The following is a 25,628-nucleotide window of genomic DNA, read 5'->3' on the forward strand; positions in this document are numbered from 1 at the left end:
GAATGTTATCGATGGCTCTATCCGCAGTCTGTAGTATCCCAACCTTGTGTAATCGATCGTGTGCGCGACACGAATAGTGTAGTGCTTTCTGGAAGACACGCGGGTACCAGAGATTACTCTGGAATGTTCGATGTCTCACGTATAAAAGCCGACGCGCTTGACCCACTGATCAGATTTTCGGCAATCCCTGACTGTGTTCACCGCTATCGTTGTGCTTTGAGTGTAGCCTGTTCTTTCTGGGCACAGGTTCGCCCAATAAAGGGTTAGTTTCATCATGCAGTTTTGCCACTGTGTTCTTGACCGTCACTACCATGTGGCGATAATTTAATGCTTCTGTTATTGATGCAGCCACAAAGTTCATTCCACAAACAAACAGCCAATCATGTAAGAGACATGTTTCTTGGTGGAATGAAGCCAGCAGTGAGGCACGAGAGAGACAAAATAAGGCATGGAGCACACTGCGCCAATATCCAATGGCCCGAAATCTCACTGCATTTAAACATACGAAGTCACAAGGACGGCGCACGAGGCAGCAGGCTAGGAGAGCAAGCTGGCAGAGGTTACTCTCAGGCATGAATTCCTTGGCATGCATTTCGTGCGTGTATCCAGCTCCATAAACTACTCGGAATCAATTCTTAAACACAAGCAAGCAGCAGAACTTAGCCAATGAAGCTAAGTGCCATTCCACTCTGTGAAGAAGGATGACTAGCGAAACTGTGTATCTGGGCCCCTTAATTACGAAATGCACCTCCGCCGCCAGTCAGCCCGGCATTGCGCTGTCTTCGAGAACGGCTCACGTATGGGGAGCGCTTAACGCCTGCTCACCTCCGCCGTGGGTCAGCTTGGTATTACACTATTCAGAATCGGCCCACTTAAGGGGAGTTTTGTGTCTACACATGGACACGATCCTGGGGGAAGTAGCCCTTAACAGCTTCGCTGTAAAATTGGTTAAGTTTTTGTTTATTTATTTATTTTTTGTTTATTTATTTATTTAATGACGACGACGAACGCGGGAGCAGTGGCGCGATCACGCGGTAGCACCGAAAGGCGCTAACGAGCCAGCTCTGGAAGGAGACGACGACGCTGGAGCCGATCCTGATGATGATAATTTTGTGTCTACACACAGACACGAGCCTGGGGGAGGTAGCCCTTAACAGCTTCGCTGTAAAACCGTAAATGCAAACCAAGCCTACCGTACAACGGTCGTTTTAATATTGCCGAGCTTAGAGCCGCCTTGGGTGTATGTGTGAGCTCTACACCGAGAGTTGGCAAAATCATATATGACATGATTAAATACCTACACACTGACACACACACGACATTTCTGGCAGTTTTCAACTCTAAAAATTATGGTGTTTTACGTGCCAAAACCATTTTCTGATTATGAGGCACGCCGTAATGAACGACTTCGGAAATTTCGACCACCTAGGTATCTTTAACGTGCACCTAAATCTAAGCACGCGGGTGTTTCCGCATTTCACCCCCATCGAAATGCGGGCGCCATGGCCGGGAATCGATCGTACTACCTGGTGCTCAGCAGTCCAACACCATAGCCATTGAGCAATCACGGCGGGTACTTTTCAACTATATTTGGGCTGCTGGATACCATTTACCCTCATGGAAAGAAGCTATCATAGTCCTGGTCTTGAATCAGGGCAAAGACCCATCCGACGTCTCAAGTACCGTCCAATAGCACTTACGAGTTGCTTATGCGAACTCTCCGGAAAAATGCTAAATCATCTTTCACATTTCCTTCAATCGAAAGAATGCTTGACCCTTATCACTGCTGCTTCAGAGAGGGTCAGTCTACTATACTGACCATCTCGTGCGCATTGAGGCAAACATTAACTACGTCTTTATGCATAAGCAGTTCTTTGCTTCTGTTTTCTTAGACATATGGAAAAGGCATATGACACAACTTAGAGATATGAGATTTTGCGAGACCTCTCGGAACTGGGTACTCGAGGCAATATGCTTAATGTAATTGAAAGTTGCTTATCACACCGTACATATCGTATTTTGGCTGGCAATAGTCTGTCCAGGCCATTTACGTAAGAAATTGGGGACCACAAAGTGTGGTATTAATCTGTACCGTTTTTATCGTCAAAATTAATTCCTTGTGCTTATCTATACCGGGTATGTTTTATTCGGTATACGTAGACAACGTACAATTAAGTTTCAAGTCATGTAACCTTCCTATTTGTGAGAGACATGTCCAGCTTGGCTTGAACAAAGTGTGTAAATGGTCACTGAAATGGTCACTGAATGGTCACTGAATTGAATTCTCTTGAAAGCTTCTGTGTCCTTTTCAGATGAAAAAGAGGCTTATTTACAAAGCCCAATGTAGAACTGCACAGACAGCACACACCAGATGCCACAAAACACAAATGTTTAGGTGTCATATATTAGACTCGAAACTAAGCTTCATTCTATACTTAGAACCTCTCAAAGAGCAATGTCTAAAAACAATGAACCTTCTTAAAATTTTATCAGATACAACATGGGGCAGCGACAGGAAGTATGTGATGAACGTGTACAAAAGTCTCATACGTACACACTTAGACTATGGGGCCATAGTGTATGGGGCCATAGTGTATACTGTAGTGAGCCTTGAAGATGCTTGACCCTGTTCACCACCTAGATATCCGCTTGGCGGCCGGTGCCTTCAGGACAAGTCCTGTAGAAAGCCTCTACGCTGAAGGTAATGAGTGGTCGCTTCATACTCAGATGTCGTACTCCAGTTTCATGTACTTTCTGAAAGTGAAAGCAAACCGCGACCACCCTTCTTATATAGCCATAAATGTCGTGAGATCTGTAATCCAGTTTAATGACCGACAGGCAGCTAGAGAACCATTCTCTTTGCGCGTAAGAAAGCTTTCTAGAGAAATGGGAGTTCCAATTCTCGAGCTGACGTTCCCAGCGAAGCCACTGCCGCCGTGACAGTGGCAGCTCCTGGAATGAGATACATCATTCGTAGAGATGACAAAACACGCCCTAGTGGCACATATTCGAATGTATTTCCTAAGACTTCAATCGAAGTACTCGTGCATAGAGTTTTACACTGACGCTTCTAATTCACATGCTGGCGTGTTTTATGCAGCAATCGTACCGACCTTCTCTTAAACCTATGCCTTTCCCCTGGAAACAAGTGTCTTTACTGCGGAGGCCTATGTACTATTGTCGGCTGTAAAACATATGGGGAAATTAAAACTTCAAGAAACCATTATCTCTAGTCACTAAGCGTCCTAAAAGCCTTAATGTCACTCCGTGAACGCGGAAACCCTGTACTTACCGAGCTTTATTCCCTTCTTGCAGAATCATTTAAACTGAATCCTATTAAAAGCTCCTGAGTTGTTTTCACGCGAAAAATAGGCTTATTTGTAGAGCCCTATGTAGAACTACATAGACAGCACATACGAGAAGCAACACAACAAAACTTTTAGGCGTCATATTGTGCGTGTGATGATGCATTGAAACAGGCAGCATATATTAAGTTCCACACCCGCCTGCGCGAACTTTAGTGCACCCTGGCCTGCATTCGTGAACGAAAGCGCTGAACCCTCCAGTAATTGTTTGCGTATACGGTTTGAAGGAACTCCGGCTACAAACTGGTCTCCGACAGCACCGTCCTATGACATAAAGGAGTTCGACGATGCAAGTTCTTGTAACCCAGTAACAAAGTCAGCAACAGAATAGCCTGTGATTTGCCAGCGGCAGTGCAACCAGTGACATTCCACGATGAGATTGCTCGTTGTGAGCTGGTGCGCCAACGCAGCGATGACCGCGTAGGACACATTCAGTGCGGTGGCCGCGCCTGACAATGATAGTTGCAGCATTGCTGGCCCAGGCATTGCCCAGGGCCAGCCATTGCCCAGACAGTGTATAAGAATGGCCTTGTGTCACTCTGGCGAAAAGTCAGCAGCTCCAGAAGCTAGAAGGCAATTTTCAAACATGTGGTGTCTTCTTCTCGAGGCACAGCTAGACTGCGGTAGGAAAGGCGGCGAGGCAGACCAGCGCAGCTCGCGGAGGGCTGATCCTGATAACAGTGGCAAGGAAGATTATTTGTGGGGAGAGGTCGGGGAATGATGTCAAAACGGCATAGCCTTCAAACCCTCGTCGCCATTGTGCTGTTTGACGCACAATGATACTCACAGTCCTGAGCCTGGACAGAAAATGTACCTTTTATTCCAAACACACACAGATATCGATGAATGTGCAGTGATATATCTACGATGTAAATCCTACCTCTCGGGCAAAAACAACAAAGTGAAACTGAAACAAATCGCAACAGGCATTAAAGATGGCAGTGCTTGGAAGTGTATTGCTATCAAATTCAGTACATGTTCCTGGTAGGTGACAACCATCACTGCGACAGTTCAACCTCGAACAGGCTTGGAGTGACGCCTGACACAGGCGAAAGATGCCAAGAACGAGTGGGGCTATACTAATACAGGTACAACCAAATTAGGTAGGCCCACTAAGCTTGAACAAAGACACTCCCTCACCAGAACAGGAATCGGCCTCCCTGGTGCATTAGTCGGCGGCAACCTCCCTAATGATCTCCTCAATGAACCAATGGCCCTCAGCCCCCAGCGGCTGCGGAGCACCTGACCAAGGCGGCGCTCAGACTTGCAACGCAGCAGAGGGTGCTAAGAATCTCTAGGCCCGGACAGGCCGCCAATGGAAATTGACCCTTGCAATGTTTAACACCTGAACCCTCTCGAGTGAGGCTAGCTTAGCAGGACTCTTCGAAGAACTATCAGACATTGTTTGGGATATTATCGGTCTTAGTGAGATTAGAAGGACTGGTGAGGCTTACACATTGCTGAATAACGGCCATGTCCTCTGCTATAGAGGTGTCCTGGATAAGAGGCAATACGGAATAGGATTCCTAATCCATAAGGACATAGCGGGCAACGTTGACCAATTTTACGGCATCAACGAGAGGGTAGCGATAGTCGTAATCAAACTCAATAAGGGGAAGGTATAGATTAAAGTTGGTACAAACCTACGCTCCAACGTCCAGTCACGACGATGAGGAAGTAGATCAGCTTTATGAAGATGTTGAATTAGTGATGAGAAAAGTGCAAACGTGGTATACAGTAGTAATGGATGACTTCAATGCAAAAGTGGGGGAAAAGCAGGCGGATAAACAGGCAATTGGCAACTACGGTGTCGATTCGACAAACGCTAGAGGAGGGATGTTGGTAGAATTCGCAGAAAGGAATAAGCTTTGAATAATGAACACCTTTTTCAGGAAGTGTAGCAACAGAAAGTAGACCTGGAAAAGCCCTAATGGTGAAACAAGAAATGAAATTGTTTTCATAGTTTCTTCCCATCCCAGCATAGTGCAGGATGTAGAAGTGATAGGTAGGGTAAAGTGCAGTCATCATAGGTTAGTGAGGGCCAGGATTCACCTCAATTTGAACAGATAAAGAGTAAAATTGGTAAAAAAAAACAGGTCTACTTAGAGGCAGTAAGGGTAAAAGGAGACAAAATTAGGCTGGTACTTGCAAACAAATATGTAGCCTTAGAACAGAGAGATGATGATGACATAGAGGTAATGAATGAAACCGTAACGAGGCTTGCTTCACAGGCAGCAATTGAAGTGGAAGGCAAGGCACCAAAGCAACCAGTAGGCAAGCTCTCCCAAGTAACAAGGGACCTAATAAAGAAACGACAAAGAATGAAAGTGTCCAACTCAACAGATAAGATAGAATTCGCGGAACTGTAAAAACTGATCAACAGCGCGAAAATAAGCGATATTAGAAATTACAACGTCAGAAAGACTGAAGAAGCTGTAAAAAATGGACGCAGCGTGATATAAGTGAGAAGGAAACTTGGCATAGGACAAACCAAGATGTATGCACTAAAAGATAAGCAGGGCAACACCATCAGCAATCTCGAAGGTATAATAAAAGCAGCGGAAGAATTCTATACTGACCTGTACAGTACCCAGAGGACTCAGAAGTATTCTATTCGAAACAATAATGAACAATTTACAGAAACTCCTCCTATATCTAGAGATGAGGTCAGAAGGGCCTTGCAAGGCATGAAACGGGGAAAAGTGCCAGGAGAGGATGGAACAACAGTCGATTTAATCAACGATGGAGGAGACATAATGCTCCTGACTGGGAGCTTACCGTTATCATTGAAAAGAAAAGTATACAATCAGTGAATTTTACCGGTGCTGACATATGGCGCGGAGACTTGGAGACTGACAAAGAAGCTTGAGAGCAAGTTAAGAACCGCGCAAAGTGCGATGGAACGAAGAATTCTAGGCATAACTTCAAGAGACCGGAAGAGAGCGGTTTGGATCAGAGTGCAAACGGGTATAGACGATATCCTAATAGACATTAAGAGAAAAAAATGGCGCTGGGCAGGTCATGTAATGCGCAGATTAAATAATCCTTGGACCATTAGGGTGACAGAATGGGTACCAAGACAAGGGAAATGCAGTAGAGGACGGCAGAAGACTAGGTGGTGCGACGAAATTAGGAAATTTGCAGGTGCTAGTTGGAATCAGTTGTCGCAAGACGGGGGTAATTGGAGATCGAAGGGAGAGGCCTTCGTCCTGCACTTGACATGAATGGGATTATTATTATTATTATTATTATTATTATTATTATTATTATTATTATTATTATTATTATTATTATTATTATTATTATTGTTGTTGTTGTTGTTGTTGTTGTTGTGATGATGATGATGATGATGATGATGATGATGATGATTGTGCGTGTGCCCCGCTAAACAATTATTCAATGTTCTGAAGTTTCTTACGTGCGACTTTTTGTAATGCGCCTGTTTGATATGTATGCGAATGTTTAATCATTGTCTAGCTTATTGTGAGTCACTGCTTCCTCCATGCCCTACAAGACGATGGCCCGTGAGGAGGCTAGTTTTCCCTTCACTCCTGGCTCATGGGCCATACGATTATATTGCCTGAAACAATAGACTTGAAACTTCAAAAATGTCTCTGTTTTTGAGCAACAGCGAGGTGTACATAACTGTGATGAATAGAAACAAATATACCGTATCCCTCACAACAAAGATTATTTGCACTCGCAGCCCTGTGAACGCAGACAAAAGTAAATGACAAATCACCAAAACATGCTGCACAAACAAGACAGCTGATTGCTTACAAATTGTGGGAGATTGTCGCCACAAACAGGTACGAGTCTGCTTTATCCACTGCTTCCGCACAAGTAACTTTGGTTGCACGTCAGTTTAATCAGCTTATCCTGCAGTGGCACTCTAGCTATCTCCTGTTCTGTTTCGCGACAAAATGCTTTAAAGAATCCGATGAGAGATAAGGCCTGCGTTGCGCGTATTCACGTGGCAGACGTGAGAAAGGAAGAGCCGTACTAAGCCGCAGACGACGCGCACCAAGGCACTGGGAAGACACGAAGTTGCCAATTCATTTGAAGACAATTACGCCGACGTCTCTCACCGTAAGAATTTTGACTTTTGGGGAAATATACGTGGGCACATCGTATTTCATCGTCCAGCAACAGCGCTTCAATGATACTAATGTTACGTTGGGGGCATAATGCGTTGAACAAGTTGGCAGCGAGGCGGGTATGTATGTACAGGCTGCGTGTGGCTGATATTCGTTGTATAGGAAACAAAAGAATTGTGCATGCAACGGCTTTAAAACTCAAAGCGAACACATGTATCAAAGTGTTCAGTTTTAATTCATTCGGAAGACGAGCTCCGGTTGAGGCAGGTGACCAATAAGACAACGCACGTTTCTCTTACCGTTACAGCGCGAGCAAGCAAATCTCACTTAAGAGCATCGAGTTTACTGGTTTCTCCTGCATGCCGGGCTCTCGCAGATGGCTGTACAAAAATTCTCGGCCGGCATGACCACCGACCGAATAAGAAGATGACTGCCAGCCATCAACTCTAGAAGCTGTTTCCTACCTCGGAGACTTGCACGCGGGCTACCTATAAAGACATGGAGGGAAGCCAGGGGAGTCAGCAGCTGCGACAGTCTCAAGAGCAGCACGAGCGGAAAGGGCGGCCGCCGCCGGCTGAACCTGACGACATGCGATCCTGGCTGGTGGCTGTCGCCTGCGGGTGGAACCTGCTCTGGAGTAGCCTCCTTCGTCGCTCCACGGGAGTCACCTACGTCGCCCTAGTCCACGCGTTCGGCGCCACACGTGAACAAAGCAGCTGGGTGCTCAGCGTCGGCACCAGCATCGCCTGGCTGATCGGTAAGTCATCTCTGTGCAAAGACTAGCAGCTAATATATACTTCACGCAGAGTTCGCGCCGTCTGTCACAAGTGCATCATAGTCACGGTTGTCATCACCATGTTTTCTTTCCAGAGGGAGCCACTATAAAAAAAAGATAGACTGTGCAGAAATAATTGACAGTTACTGTCAATGCAAGCGAATAACCGGAACGAACTAAAGAACGAGGGAGCGAGCAAGCGAACGAACGAGCAAATGAACCAGCGAATAAACGAGCGTTTTCCTTTCCCAGTCCGACCACCAGCCATCGACCACCGTTCACCGACCAACTAAGAAAACGGGGCAAAGCAGCAAAGAAAGCCATGTTTTCTTTAAAAATGCCGCTATTTGTTCCCACTTAGGATTGAATCCCGCGAGTCCACGACGTTGTTGTTATCGCCGTGCCATCATCGACATCACCGTCGCGCCGTTGTTGACGGTCGTTCTTACTTCGCTTATTTTCGTCACCCGTCGCTGCCGTTGTATGCCCGTTGTTGCATTAGCTCGAGTTGTCCTCTACAATTCTTTTCATGGCCCAGAAAGGGGGCTGGAATATTTCTGAAGTTCATACTGCAAGACCAAACCAACTTGAAATACCACCGCTTCAACCCATATCCCTCTGGTGAACTTGTCTTGAAGAAAAACCTAAAGAGTGCCCCTGGTCGATACTATAAGGACAGCCAAATGATCTTTAGAAAAGTAGAGTGACTGTCGAAGCTTTTGTCGGAATTGTCGCGATCACATCCATGGTCCATATAGACGAACGGCGGATTAATAATAGCCGCAGCCAAGCGAGGAAGCATAGGCAACGGTGGTGAATTTGTCGTATACGGGGTTCACTACGTGACTGCCGTAGCGTTTTCTCATGACACTCGAGAGCCCGGCGTAAGATATATACTATGTATCTTGCACCGTGTTTCGAGGCGTAGTGAAACGACGGGCAGTTGCGTGATGGTGCGTATATGCCAAAGTAGAAGAAGAGCTGGCAAGTTTGTCAGGTAACATTCAAGTAAGCGCAATCAATGCTCGTTGGTGGAAGTGGCGGGAGAGGTATCTATCTAAACTTTGATTCAAGCTTGTTCGAGACCACGCGATCCTTTATGGCTATAGTATACGCTGGTCAGCAGCACAGTTTTCAGGAGAGCTGCACAAACATTTACGCCCTTTCAACGCTATAGCGTTAAGAAAGGAAACCTTCGTGGAGTCTCCGTTGATACTTAGCGCATTTCCGATAGCAAAATGAACACTGTTACCATGAGAAGAATCTTGAAGCTATGGGGAAAAGACGTAGAAGTGGAGGACTGGTTGCGGTAGCGTTCGTAGTTAACGCAATTGCTCACCGCTACGTCACATCTATTTTTTGTTGGTAGCGCCTACTCGCGAGCTTAACGTAAAAGATGGACTGCGTTGCACTCGAAAAAAATTCAACGTAACAAGCTCCGAGAACTTCTCTACAAGGGCCTGAGCACATGAAAACCGTTCTAAAATTCTTCACGTACAGCAAGTTGACGGACCAGTAGTGAGGTTCCGGGCGCGAACTTAAAAAAGAAATTATAATAATCGGCGCATCCCATGCATATGTGTGAATCAGTGATAAGGTGATCTTTCTTTCGTGCTTAGTGAAATGTCTTCACGTCTTCATGTCTTCACCGACGCCGCTAGGCGCAGACGCTAAAGACACGAGGTGGTGGACGTCATCGCTGCACATTTGAGGGATGCCCCGAACCAGCAACTCTAGCAGAGTATATTGGACTGCATCACTGCACCTGATAACGGGCGTCTCCAGCCCCTGTTAGCCTCAGAAGAGCTTGGAGATCGTCGCCCGTCCCAACTGTTCAACAGCATGCGACGGCTCCTGGGCTCAAGCAACGAAGGCTGAACATTCTTCGCGCGGAATCTTCTGTCACTGACTTATTCATCACTTCCTGTAGCCGACTTCTTCAACTTTCTGTTGCCAACTTTACTTCCCTGTAGCTCAACGCAACTCGATCGCTCAATGTATGATCTGGTCATGTTTGGCTCCCTTCACTTCCTTCTCCGCACTCAGCTGCATCTGTTGCTGACTCCTTCATTTTCTGTAGCTCAATGCACGCTCTGGTCCCATTTTGCTCCCTTCACTTCCTTCTCCATACTCGGCTGCACCTGTTGCCGAATTCATAACTTCTCTATAGCCGACAACTTCACTTCTCTGTTGCCGACTTCTTCATTTCCCTGTGGTTCAACGTAACTCACCCTACGCATGAACTGGTCATAATCTGTTTTCTTCGCTTCCTTCTCCACACTCGGCTGCATCTTTTTCTGACTCCTTCATTTACCTGAGCTCAACGCAACTCGCTCAATGCACGCTCTGGTCCCATTTTGCTCCCTTCACCTCCTTCTCCGCACTCTGGTGCATCTGTTGCCGAATTCATAACTTCTCTATAGCCAGTGGCGTAGCTAGGTCGTCCGGCACCCGGGGCCCTTAGCTCTTCTGTCACCCCCCCCCCCGGGTGTAGTCGAGGAAGGCGAGGATATCGACAATTTTCGGCTGTCTTCAGACGTATATGACACCCCCCCCCCCCCTACTGGTCCCGTGCACCCGGGGCCCACGGCCCCCCGGCCCCTCCTGTTGCTACGCCACTGGCTATAGCCGACATCTTCACTTCTCTATTGTCGACTCCTTCATTTCCCTGAGCTCAACGCAACTCACTCAATACAGGCTCTGGTCCCATTTTGCTTCCTTCACTTCCTTCTCCGCACTCTGCTGCATATGTTGCCGAATTCATAACTTCTCTATAGCCGACAACTTCACTTCTCTGTTGCCGACTTCTTCATTTCCCTGCAGCTCAACGCAACTCACCCTATGCATGAACTGGTCATACTCTGTTTCCTTGGCTTCCTTCTCTACACTCGGCTGCGTCTGTTGCTGACTCCATTTCCCTGAGCTCAACGCAACTCGCTCAATGCACGCTCTGGTCCCATTTTGCTCCCTTCACTTCCTTCTCCGCACTCGGCTGCATCTGTTGCCGAATTCATAACTTCTCTATCGCCCGCATCTTCACTTCTCTGTTTCCGACTTCTTCATTTCCCTGAGCTCAACGCAACTCACTCAATGCACGCTCTGGTCCCATTTTGCTCCCTTCATTTCCTTCTCTGCACTCTGCTGCATATGTTGCCGAATTCATAACTTCTCTATAGCCGACATCTTCACTTCTCTGTTGCCGACTTCTTCATTTCCCTGCAGCTGAACGCAACTCACCCTATGCATGAACTGGTCATACTCTGTTTCCTTCGCTTCCTTCTCCACACTCGGCTGCATCTGTTGCTGACTCCTTCACTTCCCTGAGCTCAACGCAGCTCGCTCAATGCACGCTCTGGTCCCATTTTGCTCCCTTCACTTCCTTCTCCGCACTCGGGTGCATCTGTTGCCGAATTCATAACTTCTCTATAGCCGACATCTTCACTTCTCTATTGCCGACTCCTTCATTTCCCTGAGCTCAACGCAACTCACTCAATGCACGCTCTGGTCCCATTTTGCTCCCTTCACTTCCTTCTCCGCACTCGGGTGCATCTGTTGCCGAATTCATAACTTCTCTATAGCCGACATCTTCACTTCTCTATTGCCGACTCCTTCATTTCCCTGAGCTCAACGCAACTCACTCAATGCACGCTCTGGTCCCATTTTGCTCCCTTCACTTCCTTCTCCACACTCGGCTGTATCTGTTGCCGAATTCATAACTTCTCTATCGCCCATATCTTCACTTCTCTGTTGCCGACTTCTTCATTTCCCTGAGCTCAACGCAACTCACTCAATGCACGCTCTGGTTCCATTTTGCTCCCTTCACTTCCTTCTCCGCACTCTGCTGCATCTGTTGCCGAATTCATAACTTCTCTATAGCCGACATCTTCACTTCTCTGTTGCCGACTCCTTCATTTCCCTGCAGCTCAAAGCAACTCACCCTATGCATGAACTGGTCATGCTGTTTCCTTCGCTTCCTCCTCCACACTCGACCCCGCCAACAAGTGCGTACTCTGCATGGCGGCGCGCGGTCACGCGTACCGTATCTCGAAAGCGATCTGCAGGGAGCTCATACCTTTGTTCGCGCTGTGTTCTCGCCGCTCTTGCGTTGAAGTGATAGACCGCACGAAGGACAGTTCGCTCCCTGCTGCTGCCGCGCTTGCTCACACCAGCGTTTTGAGAGCGTGTCCCTGCTCATCGTGTGACGTGTTCATGTTTGATTGTGCCCGCTGACACCATGCTTGTTAATTCAGTTAGTAAGCTAATGTTTCCAAGTTCATACGGCCGATAAAGCCTGCTTCGATAATCCGCACTTCCTATAGATGTTCACTGATTTGCTATCGCAATCGATGCTTCGCCTTTCTTGACAAATCGATGAACATAAAGTTTTGAAAACTACTTCAAAAGTCCAAACTTATATGGTTTTAGCCTTTGATGTCGCTTTAATACCGTGCAGTAGACGAGAAAAAAAATTAACAGAAATATGTTGATAAGCGAGTCGGTTGCGCTGTAAATTATTTTCTTTTGCAGTGCATCTATTGCATTGTTTCTGCTGTTCTGTAGTAAGCTCCATAAACTACTCGGAATCATTCCTGAATTCTGAATTCCGAAAAGCGGAATGGAACTGAAGGTGTGTTGCATGCACTGCGTGATTCTGCAGGTCCTCTCGTCGGCTTCCTCACAAAGCATGTACCGCTGATGGCGTTGTCTTTCACGGGAAGCTTCGTGACGGCCGTGAGTGCGATAGGCTGCGCCTTCGCCGGGGACATGACGGCCGTCTTCCTGCTGCTTGGAATCTGCAGCGGTAAGCGTTTCACTTTTCAAGGCGAGCAAGCACGGTCACTATGCGTTCGTCGCAACAGGGCAGAAGCGTAAAACCAACAAAGGCAAAACAGCAGTGAAGGAGTAAAAAAAAATATTGAAGGTAAGATGCCCTAAATCAACATACGCGGCGATCATGAAGGATGCCGTGTAGTGGAAGTCTCCGGAATAACTTTGATCGCCTGCCTCTGAATGCGAGCGTTTTTTATATTTTCCCTAATCGAAACGCGGATGGGAAATGAACCCACGACGTCGTGTTCAACAGCAGAAGTACGCAGAACTAGCTACGGAGTCAACGCCGCAGGTCATGAGGCAACGTTTCTGCAGCTGGACTTGTCCACTTCGGGGTTCTCGAAGAACCCGTTCATTTGTATTACAACAGCCGCTCGGTCAAAACGCGCAAGGTTGTGCGTTTTGATCGACCGGCTGTCGTAATACTTACACCGAGCGTTGCGTAAAGGAGTTGTCACCAGGTATGTCGTTGATAATTTCTTGACCTGTAAACGCGTACACGGGATTTTGTCGACGCTAATACTGGTGCAAACGGTTTGTCATGTTTGCACCAGTGCCTTTACCCACGAACATACCTACGCGGAGTCTGGCGTAAGTATGTTCGTTTCTACTGCCGGAACGCGTTGTCCCCGGGTGTGCCGTCGATAAGTTCCTGTCCTACAGACGAGGACTTAGAACCTTGCCGATGCTAGAAACAGTACTGGCATTTGTCAAGTGGCCTTGCCTGTATCTAGACCTCATGCGTATCTGCTATTGGAAACTTTGCCACCGAGCCACTCCAGTTTTCGGGGCCTCAGTTCCTGACTGCTGAAGCAGATATATAGCTTCTAGTTTCTGTCCTTGGCTTCGTTCCAAAAACAATTCCGCTTTTTCTGTAGTGTACTTTGGATTCCGAAAGATAGAGACACCTTCCAGTTCCTTCCGTAAGATAGAGACACCATTATTGATGGGAGACTCTCATGATGGCTACATCAACGCCTCTCTTGCGCATCTATAAATGTCATGAGCGATTGTTTCCTTTGCAGAAAAAAAATTTTGTGATCAGTGAGTCCCTGTAGTCGATCATATAACACATTTTTAAAGAGTCAAGCGTAAAAGGAACGGTGACTACAAACATTAATAACAATACGTTTCGGTACCCGTATGGAGCCTATTTGACAAACTTGGGACAATAACGGCCGAAACATCATGTTAGTTTATTTGCTTGTGGTAGGCGTCCATTTTACCTTTGGCTATGATTAAGGGCAGAGGAGTTTTCCTCGGCCAATTAAACCATTTTTAAAAGAGAATTGGCACGGACAACTGCGATAAACTGCCGGCACCGTTATATGTAACTAGCGAACGGCATTCAACTAGAACAATACAGTGTCATATCAACGAGAAAAATTTTGTTAAATATCACCCCCGTGCTGTTATCTTACGCCTACTGTGAGTCCGAATGAATTCGATAATCATCCGTGAACGGCATCAGCTTTTTAATCGCACATAACTTATTAAATTAAGAGGAATATGATATGTTCCGCACAGACGTGAGATCGGTACTTACACGCTCCGTATGAGCTATAACGCACGAGCGCGTGGCCAGGCAATCTCCCAGGTTGGATAGCAGCCCCGATTGGCGCCGTGTTCCGGACATAAAGGGAGAGGGTTCTGCTGTTCTTGTTTCGAACATCGCCCCTTCGCGCCTGATTTCGCCCTCTCTCCCAAGTTATCCCAGGCTTGAGGGAATATTTGTCCCGCGAAAATGGTCGCCACAGGCGGGTACGTGGTTGGTTCCCTTTGTGCGAGCTGTACGTCATTTATGCTTCTTAAATTGAGAACTGCGGTCACCTCAGAATTGAACGTTTGAAATTATCACCCCTCGTCGCGCCGTCACAGAGATTTCTGTAGTACTGCTCGACGCCTAATTTACCATTTCTCTCTTTCTAAATGGAATCGAAATATAAACGGCGCTGGGAACTCGCTCTTTCTCTGCGGTATTTCCCCGTACACAAAGCGGCCACCGTCTGTCCTGACCGTTTTCATAAGACCAAGAGTTGGCACATGAAACTCTGGGAGAGGGCGAGAGAAGGAGCGATTCTCGAAGCAACAACAGCGTAACTATCTCGCTTTAGGTCAAGAACACCGCGCTGATTGGCGCCTCCATCCTACCTGGGAGCGCGCTTTACCACGCGCTAGCGCGTTGTAGATCACATTGAGCGCGATAGCACACACTGTCATTGAAGAGCAGTGTATGCACCTATGGAGGTCCTGCCCGTCATGTCTTGGGATGTCTGGGTTGCCCCCAGATACAAAGAAGCCACCAAGGTGGCATAACGCCTCCTGCATTACCAAGGAGAGTATGCTTCTATCCATGTCTAAGAACTGTGCCGTAGCTAGGTGCCTCTATACAACCTCGGTCTTACGTTGCGCATTTAGACCACGTTCCTCCGTAATCACTGATTGATTCATTCATTCGCCTAATAGTATCTTTAATTAAAGCCTCTTTCTCTCTTTGTATGTCTTTATTGTTTAAGCCAAACTTCTTATTCAGATGTTCGTCTGACATTTATAGCGTCTGGTCTGTCCTTCTTCACATCTGTTTTTGTTACCACTAAGATTAAGTTAACTATGCCGCCTAACCAACTGGCCCAACAATGTTCAATTACATTGCTTCGATTTCACGTCCCGCCCCGTTCCTTCAAACTAAATTTACATTATTTAAATCTGTAGCCTCAGTATACCACTTTCAACACCTTTCACGTATACGTCGTGCGTATACGCGAAACATCTTCACGGGATCTCAATCTCCCGTCGTTGCAGGTATCGGCAACGGCATCGGGATGTCTACCAACGACGTGATCATCGGCAAGTACTTCAAGCGATACCGAGGCTCGGCCAACGGCATCTACTACACGGGCGGCACATTGGCCGCGTTCGCTTTCCCACAGATCCTGCACCTCCTGCTGCAGGTAAGGCATTACTCGCGAGCAGAGGCCCACTTGCGTACAGTACTCCCTCTCGATTATATGAGATGAACAGAAAGTAAAAAACAAGCGTACCTGTACCTCATCAAATAGGTTGAAAGCCCGTTGCAAAACGTTAAGGTCTACTGCATAAAACAAATGTCCTATATTTTTCTCCATGACGCTCCGGTCACATGCCTGAAAACATTCGTTCGTGATCCGTATATTGACACGTGATGCGTGTTGGTCGTCCCTTGCATGCATCGGGTCGACTTCGTTCGAAGTTATCCTGGCCCCTGAAAAATGACATTTCAGATCTTAATCTTTTCAACTCCTATGCATTCCTCTGTCCACAGCCGAAATTTGTGAAAGTTTTGAGGTTGTAATGTGAATTTCACCGAATTAATTGTAGAAGCCTGAAGTGAACGGGGAATTAACCGGGTTTATTTGCCCTAGGTCGTATCGGTATGCGTGACATTCCACTCTTTTCTGGAGCACCGACGAGGGAGGACTGCAGGACAAGAAAAATGAAGGACGTGAACAGGGGCAATCCAAAGTGGGCGCACCTCAACGACGATATTTACGTTCTCATCACTTGCGAGGACTCCATCTCTCTCTCTCGTGCCATCCCCTTTCTCTTTCGGGTTTTCTGGTCATAAACGTCCACCCGCTCTCATGTAGATGGCAAGGCCCAGCTTTGCTTTCCTTTGTTCAGGCGCGTCCTCATTCCTATACATCTTGCCTGCTCATGCATCCCCCTTGAAGAGTTGCAGCATGCAGAGGGCTGTGTGACAAGGTCACTCAGATATGGTTTGAGTCCACGTTGTTGAAACTTCGTTTTGTTATGGCTTTTCTGTTCTTTGCCTTATTTTTCTACGGTTTTCTTTTTGAGATGTCTGAGTTTGTCAAACTGGACAACGAAAGGTTCTTTGCCACAAAGACATAGCTGACTTTGGGATTCTAGCCATCTTCTGGTTGTTCATTAATGTGCATACAGGGGGCAGCTTTGTTGGATGCCACATGGTCGTGTAATGAAAAGGTATGGTTGACAATGCCTTGTTGCACCTCAAATTAACTTGTCTGATGAATGTTGCGAATCTTTTTTCTTTTTATTTGCCCTTCATTGTTTGCTAGCCTGACAGGCTCTCTTCGAACAGTTTTTTTCTACGCACTGCTGTCTGAGAATTCAGTATCTTGCTGCATCCGGTGTTAGTGCTTTTATTTGGCATGGTTGCTTAGATGGCAACTTTTTTTTATGTACTTCGCCGTTTTTTCCCTCTGAGCCTCTAGTCAACAAGTGACCAATGCCACTCTACATGCAGTGTGGAAATCCACACAAGTGTGGCACTTACAGAAAATCATTCCATATTCTTATCTTGCCAGGCAAAACCATCTTCAAGTGTTTAGGGGTGTAGAGAAGTACAGGTTTGCATGTGCACAGATTCTGGGATCGACATTCCAGCATGCCTCTCTTCCTTAGTTTCATCACACGTACGGGGGCATTTCAGAGATTATTTGTTTCTCCTTTGTAACCTGCTTCAAACCACTGTCAAATTGTGCAACTTTTGCCACGGTTGTAAATATTTGGGAGATGCTAAAGTGCAGGAACCAGGAACAAATGTTTGAGTTCCCTTTTGCTGTCATTACTTTTTTCCCACTTCTCTGTTGCTTTTTGTTTTTGAACAGCGTCTGTATTGGCAAACATTGTGCTAGGAATTCTTTTTTCTGAGAAGCATTTTTCCACTTCACCTGTTGAGGAATTTTGCTTTACTGTGTTTGCATGGGTTTCTAGATACTGCATAATATATGTGCGTGTTTCGTCAATGTACATATAGTGAGATTCCCGTTTTTGTCGCAGTAGACAAGCATTGATGTACATACACGTGCATGTTCTCAGAGGGTTTCCGACGTATATTTTGTGTTCTTGTTCTCTAATTCATTATGTTTGCCCTTTCTTTTCCTCTCATTGTTGCACCTGCATCGCAGTGTCTGTGTGCGCATGTGAGAAAGACGTTGGCCATTGAGTTCTCGTCGGATTCCTGTATATGTTTTCACGTGTAGTGGTTGCTCATGTTTGCTTGTATGTTTTTTCAATATACCTCAAGTTTGACAGAAAGCTTTCGTAATGCGTGGGCACTACTCTTGACAGAGCCTTGCCTGGTATCAGCTCTCGCTCTCTTGTGTGCACTCTATGTGTGCTGTGTGTTGTGTCCCTGATGTGTTGTGTTGTGGCTTTGGAAATCAACAAAAGAGGAGCGGGTCTCAGCTGCATGGGTGGGACTTGTTGGCCTCAATGTTTTCCATCGTGCTGGCGCGCGCAGTTGTTCTAGTCAAGTTCGAAAACTCTTGAACCCGCCTGGGTGGCGGTGAAGCTTCTCTCTATGCAGCTGAAATAGTTTTCTTGCAATTAAAGTCCACCCTGGCTGCGCAGAAGGTAGCGTGTCACACGACGAATGAGAACAGTGTCTTTGAGCTGAGCACGCATGCAAGTCCACTGTTCTTTGTGTAGAGTGGTCGTAGCAAATGCCTTTTGGATTTCAGTGCGTAGATAACTTTTCTGTAAACAGAAACATCTGTGGCCACTATGCCTCGCTTAACATTTGCCGTCTACTTCATCAATCTCAAATGTCCAGGCGCCGTCCTGCACCTCGCCGTTCCTCGACCTGCGTGCCGAGTCAAAGTGCACACTGGTGCGAGGCGCACGGTCGCTGTCTATGTCTTTTATCGGTTAGTATATCACAAAATGCACCCTCGAAGAACTCGTTCCGTGTGCCTGAAGTTAGACGGCCTGCCCACAAGCACTGCGTGATGCAGCCGCGGAGCCACACAGGACAATTCGTAACCACGCATTTTTTTTTCCTTTCGCTCCTCCCAATTTTCCGCAATTAAGCCTATAGACATCGACCTATGCATGTCGATGACTAGCTCCAACAAGTCCCTTACATGTATGTTCATGGGCGTGTGACAGTCTCCTGTAGTACCTCCAATTTTCCCAGCATCCGCGGAGACGCATAGGGCAGCATGCAGACTTCGGACTCGCATACCATAGCTCCCTGATAGTCAAGCGACCCTCCGCCATCTTCCTTGGGAACGTCAGAAAGCTCCAACAATTGTGACATGAGACTACAGGATTCTGCACGTCACTTCGGAGAAAACAAGCTGGAGTGGCTCGCGAAACTCTGTCGAGGCGCCTTGCACGAAATAGTTTATACACTTGGGTTAATTTGGCAGCATGGATTAGAGATCGAATGCCCATAGCTGTTATTTCACAGACCTTTGAGGTTAAGCGGCAGCAGCAGGATTGGGCAGGTCACGTAGTGCTTATAGAAGACAAACGGCGGTGTCTTAGTAGAAATGAGCGCCACTGAAAGGTATCGATGCGCAGTCGAGGACGACAAAGGTGGTGCAATGTGGTTTTGAAGTTTGTCGAATAGGATGGAGTCGGCTGGCGCGAGAATGGTATGTAATTGAAGATTGGCAGTTTAGTATAGGCTGACGATCGGATGACCACGCATGTCCATGACTAGTGTAAATGTTTCACTGTGTTTCTAAGGTCTTTCTAAGAAGATTTTAAGTAATATTTAAAAATAGTCGTTTTGACATAGAAAGATGGTCCCTTCAGAGACGTACCGCAAGTGGTGGCGACCATGAGGTAATGGGTGATACATGTTAATTAGTCGCCAATGAACACTTTTAAACTGTTATCAGCGCGTTCATCGTAATTGGGAAACTGAAGTGATCTCTCGGTTCAAGCCATATCGATCTTTGGATCTAGAAAATCGAGAATACCCCCGGAATTGTGGCACGACGAAATCAGAGGGCGCGAAACAGAAACTGGGAGGCTGCGGCGAGCGCAAAGACGCGCCCCTCGAGGCGGCGCACTGTTACGTCACCCAGCAGCGGGCAGCCAGAGAGCGCTGGGCTCTTTGCCAGTGGCGTAGCTAGGTCGTCTGGCACCCGGGGCCCATAGGTCTTCTGTCACCCCCCCCCCCCCGGGTGTAGCCGGCGGAAAGAGGGGTCTTCAGACGTGTATGACACCCCCCCCCCCATTGGCCCCTTGCACCCGGGGTCCACGGCCCCCCGGCCCCCCCTGTTGCTACGCCACTGCTCTTTGCTCCTCACTGTCGCAGCGCACTGGCTGCCCGCTTCCCCTATCCAACTTGTGTTAGCGTAGCAAGCCACAGACAATTTCTCCTCCGGCCGTTCTCTCTGCCTTCCTCGCACCTCAAAGTTTTCTCTTTTCTTTCTCTCCATCTCTGTACCAACGGATGAAAAGAGTTTACGTTGAGCGACGCGGTTCCCAGTGAAAATGTGCACAACTGGGTCGTGTGGTCTCTACTTGTAAATGATCGCTAAGCAGAAAAAGCGCTCTTTACAAACACCAATGAAAGTTCCGCTTTAACCGGTTCCTACAGCGCGTGGAATCCGCAGACTTCGACGTTTTATTGCGAGAGCAATTACGTGGATACTCCAAACGCAGTTCTGCTGTCACCGTCGCCGTCACCGTGAGCTTCCGTGTAAAGTCAAAGGGCGATAACACCGTCGCCGCGCGCCGTACGCTGTATGTTCGAGTGAACGCGCGAAATATACGAAAGCAGGCAGGACGCGCGCCGTCTCCCGTCTTGCGAGAGTCACCCCAACGTTGCGACGCACTGGGAGGAGGGGAGAGAAGGGGCGGCGTTCTACTCCGGCTACAAAGGTGCATGTAGCGGCTACGCGCGGTCACTCGACCGTATGTTGAGAGCTTACTGCGTTGAGGGCAAAGTCTAGGTGCGTCTGCGACTCGTAGCTTTGTGCGTGCTGTGTGTACTCGGCGCTCACTTTTCGTTCAAGCTATGACAGCACGAATGACGCTTCGCTCGATGCTGCTGCCGCGTTTCCTCAAGCCAGCGTTTTTACTGCGAGTTTCCGCTGTCACCGAGTCAGATGTGTTCATGTTTGCTTTTGAACGCGTGACACCGTGTTTGTTAATTTAGATAGTCTGCCTATGTTCCCAAGTTTATCCGGCCGATAAAATTACTATCCTTACTTCGTACAGTCGTCCACTAATTTGCTATCCCAATCGACGCTTCGCCTTTCGTGCAAAACTGCGAGTTCTTTCTTTATTTCTTATTGAAGTGCGGCACATAGCCAGTGCCACATACCTGCAGTGACCCAAGTTGGGGTCGAAATGGTTCAATTGAAGCGCGGCACACACACAGAGTTACATATTCATCGACCCCGTTAATCCGACGGTTGTATTCGAACCTGGTTCTCCCAGCACAGCATTCCGATGCTCTACCCATTAGACCATGAACTATCCAGTGACTCAAGTTAGAGGAAAAGCCGTTAAGGACCCCGATATAGACACCGGTAAATGCCTGAAGTATCCCAAGACTTCCAATCGCATTAAAGAAAGTTCCGCGAAAATGCCAGTTTCTTCTCACTCAACAGCTTACTACGCATCAACTCATCGTTACCTTGGGTTTGAAGAAAATTCGTCTGGTGAGGTACCATGGTGAATGATGAAGCTGTGTCACTAAGCAAGTCAAGGTGAAAACGCAGAGACCCTTCGGAGCCCGTCCAGGTTCCTTAGTTACACTCTAGTCCGAGCAAGTGCAGCCAAGAAACCCGTGTGGGTTCCGGAACGTCTGTGTGTCTTCACCCTGGCTTCGTAAGTCCCGCATAGAATAATCGGAACTAGTCAACCTGATCTCGTTCGACAATTTCGCCTTCGTGCGGTCCCTCCCAATGCCGCGCAGGAGTACGGCTTCAGGGGCGCCTTCCTCATCACCGGCGGTCTTATGCTCAACGCCCTCTCAGTGTGCATCATTTTCAAGACGCCACCCTGGGAGGCCTCGGAATCCGCGCCCGCCAAGATTTCGCCCGCGACAGCTCCAGCTAACACATCCGGCGACGGAGAGCAGCGGCGGGGATCAGCAGCGAATCTGGAGCGTTCGACACAAGGTACACTCATGTTTTCTTTTATTTCTGGTAAAATGAATAGCTTCCTTTGGCTTAACAGTGTTAAGGATCGGGCAGGTTGGTACTCCAAGATGTTACTTCGTAGCGCGGAAGTAAATGATGATGCAGATGAACATGTTTCGCTTCTGTCTCGTCTTTGTTTTCGCGCGACGAAGTTACAACTTTCTTTGGCTCTTTCGCCTGTTTTCATGGCAGCCGGACCTTCACCGCCTACACAAAGGCACTGATGCAAAGTACTCGTGTTGTCGCGCAACTGAGTTGCGTAGTTTGTGACGCACGTGCTGTCATGCGAGAGCTTTGGAGCGCCTGAAAGTTTACGCGTAACATGCTGTGAGACAGTCATTGTAGAGAGGAAGAGGCTCTCTCGGGGAAGAGGAAGGGCACGTAAAGAGGAAAGGAGAGAGAAATAAGTTTATCGCGGTCAGAGTACACATATCCGAGAGCGGCAGGCAGGCTGCGTATTTACGGCGTATTTACAGCCCCGTGTCCTTCATATGCAACGCTCGGGAAGACAGTCCTCCTCTTCTCCCGCCGCCCTCTCTCTATGTGGCGGAGGCGGGAGAGGAGGATAGCAACTAGTGGCTACCCACGCTGGCGCTCGGGCAACGCCTCCTAGGTAGCACAAGGCCTTTGCACTCCGATGTGTGACATCATGCTACTTGGACCGAAATTTCTATTACCAAGCCCAGCGTGACGAAGGCGATGACGTCAAAATCACCGCGGCTCGATCGGGAGCGTCCCCATTAGATACTATGGCAGTCGGGCAAGGTAGCATGACGTCACAGATCGAAGTGCACCGGCCTTGCGCTATCTAGGAGGCGTTGGCTCGGGTCGCTGGAGACACACACATGACGAACGAACTTCTCTATATATACCCCCCTATACTACCGCTATAGATGTGCTGGTTATCGGCCTTGTTTCCTTCGATATCATTGCAAGAAAGAAGAGAAGCTTTACCTAAATATTTTCACTGCCCCAGGTATACGCCTTCAAGCACATCAGTCTTTTATAAAGCGAACAGCTTTCTAGAAGCGCACGCCTGTTCGCTTATATTGACATCATCCATGGTTTCTGCACTCTTTTAGAGCGCAGCGGCGCCCGTTTCTGCGGCGAGCGTCGGCGCCGTTCCTCGGCGTCATCGTAACCGAGCGAACGAGCGCAGCGACAGGATGAAAGAGCGAACGCGGACCGCGGATGAAAGGCGGCGATAGCGAAGAGAGCTCGAGGAGGAAAGCGGGTGAGGAGGGTGCAGTGGAACCATGAGGCGGAAAGTGGAGCAGGAGGGTACGGCGAAAGCGTGAGAAGAAAAGCGGAGTACCGCGCCCAACGGCCTGTGCGGCGACGATGCCTACGAGATGGCGCCAAAGTAGCGCCATCTGTATGGAAATAAAGCACTGCATGAGCGGAGGTCTGTCTGCGGCGGCTGCTGTGAATCGCTCCCAACGCGTCACGATTAGCAAGACAGTCGGGCCACATTTCTCTCCGTTTACAACGTGCCCCACGATGCAGATTGTCCGCGCCAGCCAATATATCGCGAAATAAAAACACGTATAAAGCAGCGCTCAAATCTCGCATTAGGCAGTATCGTAATCGTCGGTGAATTTTTAATATTTCATGAAACTTCGACGTACTTTCTTGCCCCACTCTTCGGTTGTTGCTTCAAAAAGAAGAAAGAACTCGGCGTTTTCCCCTTCCATGCCATGCTCTGTTTTCTCCCTCTCAAAAAAATCCGGCCTACTTTTCCTTTCTCCATGAGGGAGCCTTTGGTTGATATTACTAAATAAAATCTCAGAACTCCTTCCTCCTTTGATCAAACAAAATTAGGTTCTTTTCTTTTTCGGCCGCTGTATTGTACGAATGAAATCTTATCGGGATTTTTTTGTCTCGGAACGACGGAGCCCCGCCTAAGCGCCAGATTTTAACAACTTTTATTTACAAAGCGCCAGTTTTATTTCCCAGAGATTATCTCTACGAGAAAAATTTTCGGCAATTTTCGCTTTTCTTCCATTTGAGCGAAATGCTATGACCCATGTTTGCTTTCTTCTTTTTTTTTGTAATGAGAATGATGCGGTGGTAATCAACACAAAATATTGAGGTTGCTGCGTTATGAGGCGCATGCAAACGACTCACGCACTACTAACGCATTGAATGAATTGTTGCTCTTAAAATATGACCACAAGCTTTGGCAAGCAGCAAGACAAAGACTGCAGCGATTAAACAGCCTGCGTAACTTTTACAGTATAGTATACAGACGTTTACTCAACACAATAAAAATGTGAGATCCGTAATTACTCCGCCACATTTGTACCTGGGAGCGGAAGAAGTACAAATTCCTTGATTTTCGTATCAGGAAACAGTTTATGATTGCATGACGATCGCAAATGTGCTATATTGACGCTTTACTTACGATTCAAAATTGTTTGCTGCATTCACAGAGTTTAAATCTTCTAATTGACGGGAGTTACCAAATTACCCGAACTCGCATTGCCGTTTCACACGCATACATGCGCCGATCGTGACGGCTATAGAAGACTAATATTTGCGAGGACGCTTAGTTGGTGAGCCGCTTTACATCTAGCATAAAAAAAAAATGTGAAGTTGACTGGTAGCGTCAGCTTATGTCAGTCTGTAAGACAATATTGGCGCACGCTAGAACACAGACAAGGGCGGCAACAGTCTGCTTTGATGAAAACAAAATAAAAGAAATTAAAAAGTTTTAGTGTTTGAAGCAGACGTGTTTTAGTAGCGAAATTTTTTTAGTCGAATACGAAAATTTGAGGAAAAGTGTCTTCGCACAAGGAACCGAACGCGAACTTATGGCCATTTAGCAACACAGCAGAGTTCTTTCCCTTCGCAGATACGTCGTTATAGGGTGTAAGAGCCATTGTTTCGAATACGTGTTCGTTTTTCGAAAGATGAATATCGGAAGAAGTTGAATCATTAAATCAAATATGAGTCGAATGGGCAAAGCGTATTCATTTCGTGTTCGGATAAATCACGAACATTCGCACACATGCGTTGTTCGAATGCCAATATTCCATCGAGACATCAAACAATAGAGCAACGCAAACCAGATTTTAATCTTACACTTACCTCATTTCTCTTTCTTTCGTTCGTTCATACTCAAGCTTGGCTACGGTAAGGTTTTGCAGTAAGAGCTAGTCCTGTTGTACTCATGTGATACGTCAGATGCCCTGTCACTGCGGAGGCCACAAACTCGCATTCTGAGAGGTTCTCGTGCCTGGACGAGTCCACAGAAGCGTAAAATTTGTTGGCCCGCCCTTGATAAAATTTTAGCACTTACAGGCGACATTCTTATACTTGCGCAGGTTTTAGACGCAACCGAAAACCGCCGGGGCTTTCATCTACAAACGGCAATACAGTCTACAGCAAATTTCGGTGCTAACGGACGAAAACCCCCGAAACATGCCAGCCTTATACTTTGCAAAAGCTTCGTGCCAAATTTAGCGGACTGTAGGACTACATGACTATATAATGACTTCGGTTGGTGTCTCCAGTCCGTTTTACAGCAGCAGCCAAATCCGGAGCCGTTTTCAGTTTAAGAGGCAGGCTATATAACGGCTCTCGTCCACTCTACCAGAGCATATCGGCTATTGGGGGCGAGGAGTTACGGAGTCGCCATCTGTCGGAA

At 47.3% G+C, this 25,628-nt stretch overlaps 1 protein-coding gene across 1 annotated transcript in view; it reads left to right on the forward strand.

Annotated features, from left to right (window-relative positions):
• The window catches only part of LOC139056065 (uncharacterized), a 40,817-nt gene that overhangs the window by 6,396 nt on the left and 8,793 nt on the right, over nt 1–25,628 (forward strand). Inside the window, exons 2-5 of the mRNA XM_070533896.1 lie at nt 7,839–8,219; nt 12,895–13,038; nt 15,870–16,018; nt 21,754–21,958. Of these exons, the coding sequence (XP_070389997.1) occupies nt 7,961–8,219; nt 12,895–13,038; nt 15,870–16,018; nt 21,754–21,958 (757 nt within the window). The 5' untranslated portion in view covers nt 7,839–7,960. The remainder of the gene's footprint in view (nt 1–7,838; nt 8,220–12,894; nt 13,039–15,869; nt 16,019–21,753; nt 21,959–25,628) is intronic.

Source organism: Dermacentor albipictus, chromosome 2, assembly GCF_038994185.2.
Source record: "Dermacentor albipictus isolate Rhodes 1998 colony chromosome 2, USDA_Dalb.pri_finalv2, whole genome shotgun sequence".
In the NCBI taxonomy this organism is placed as follows: domain Eukaryota; kingdom Metazoa; phylum Arthropoda; class Arachnida; order Ixodida; family Ixodidae; genus Dermacentor; species Dermacentor albipictus.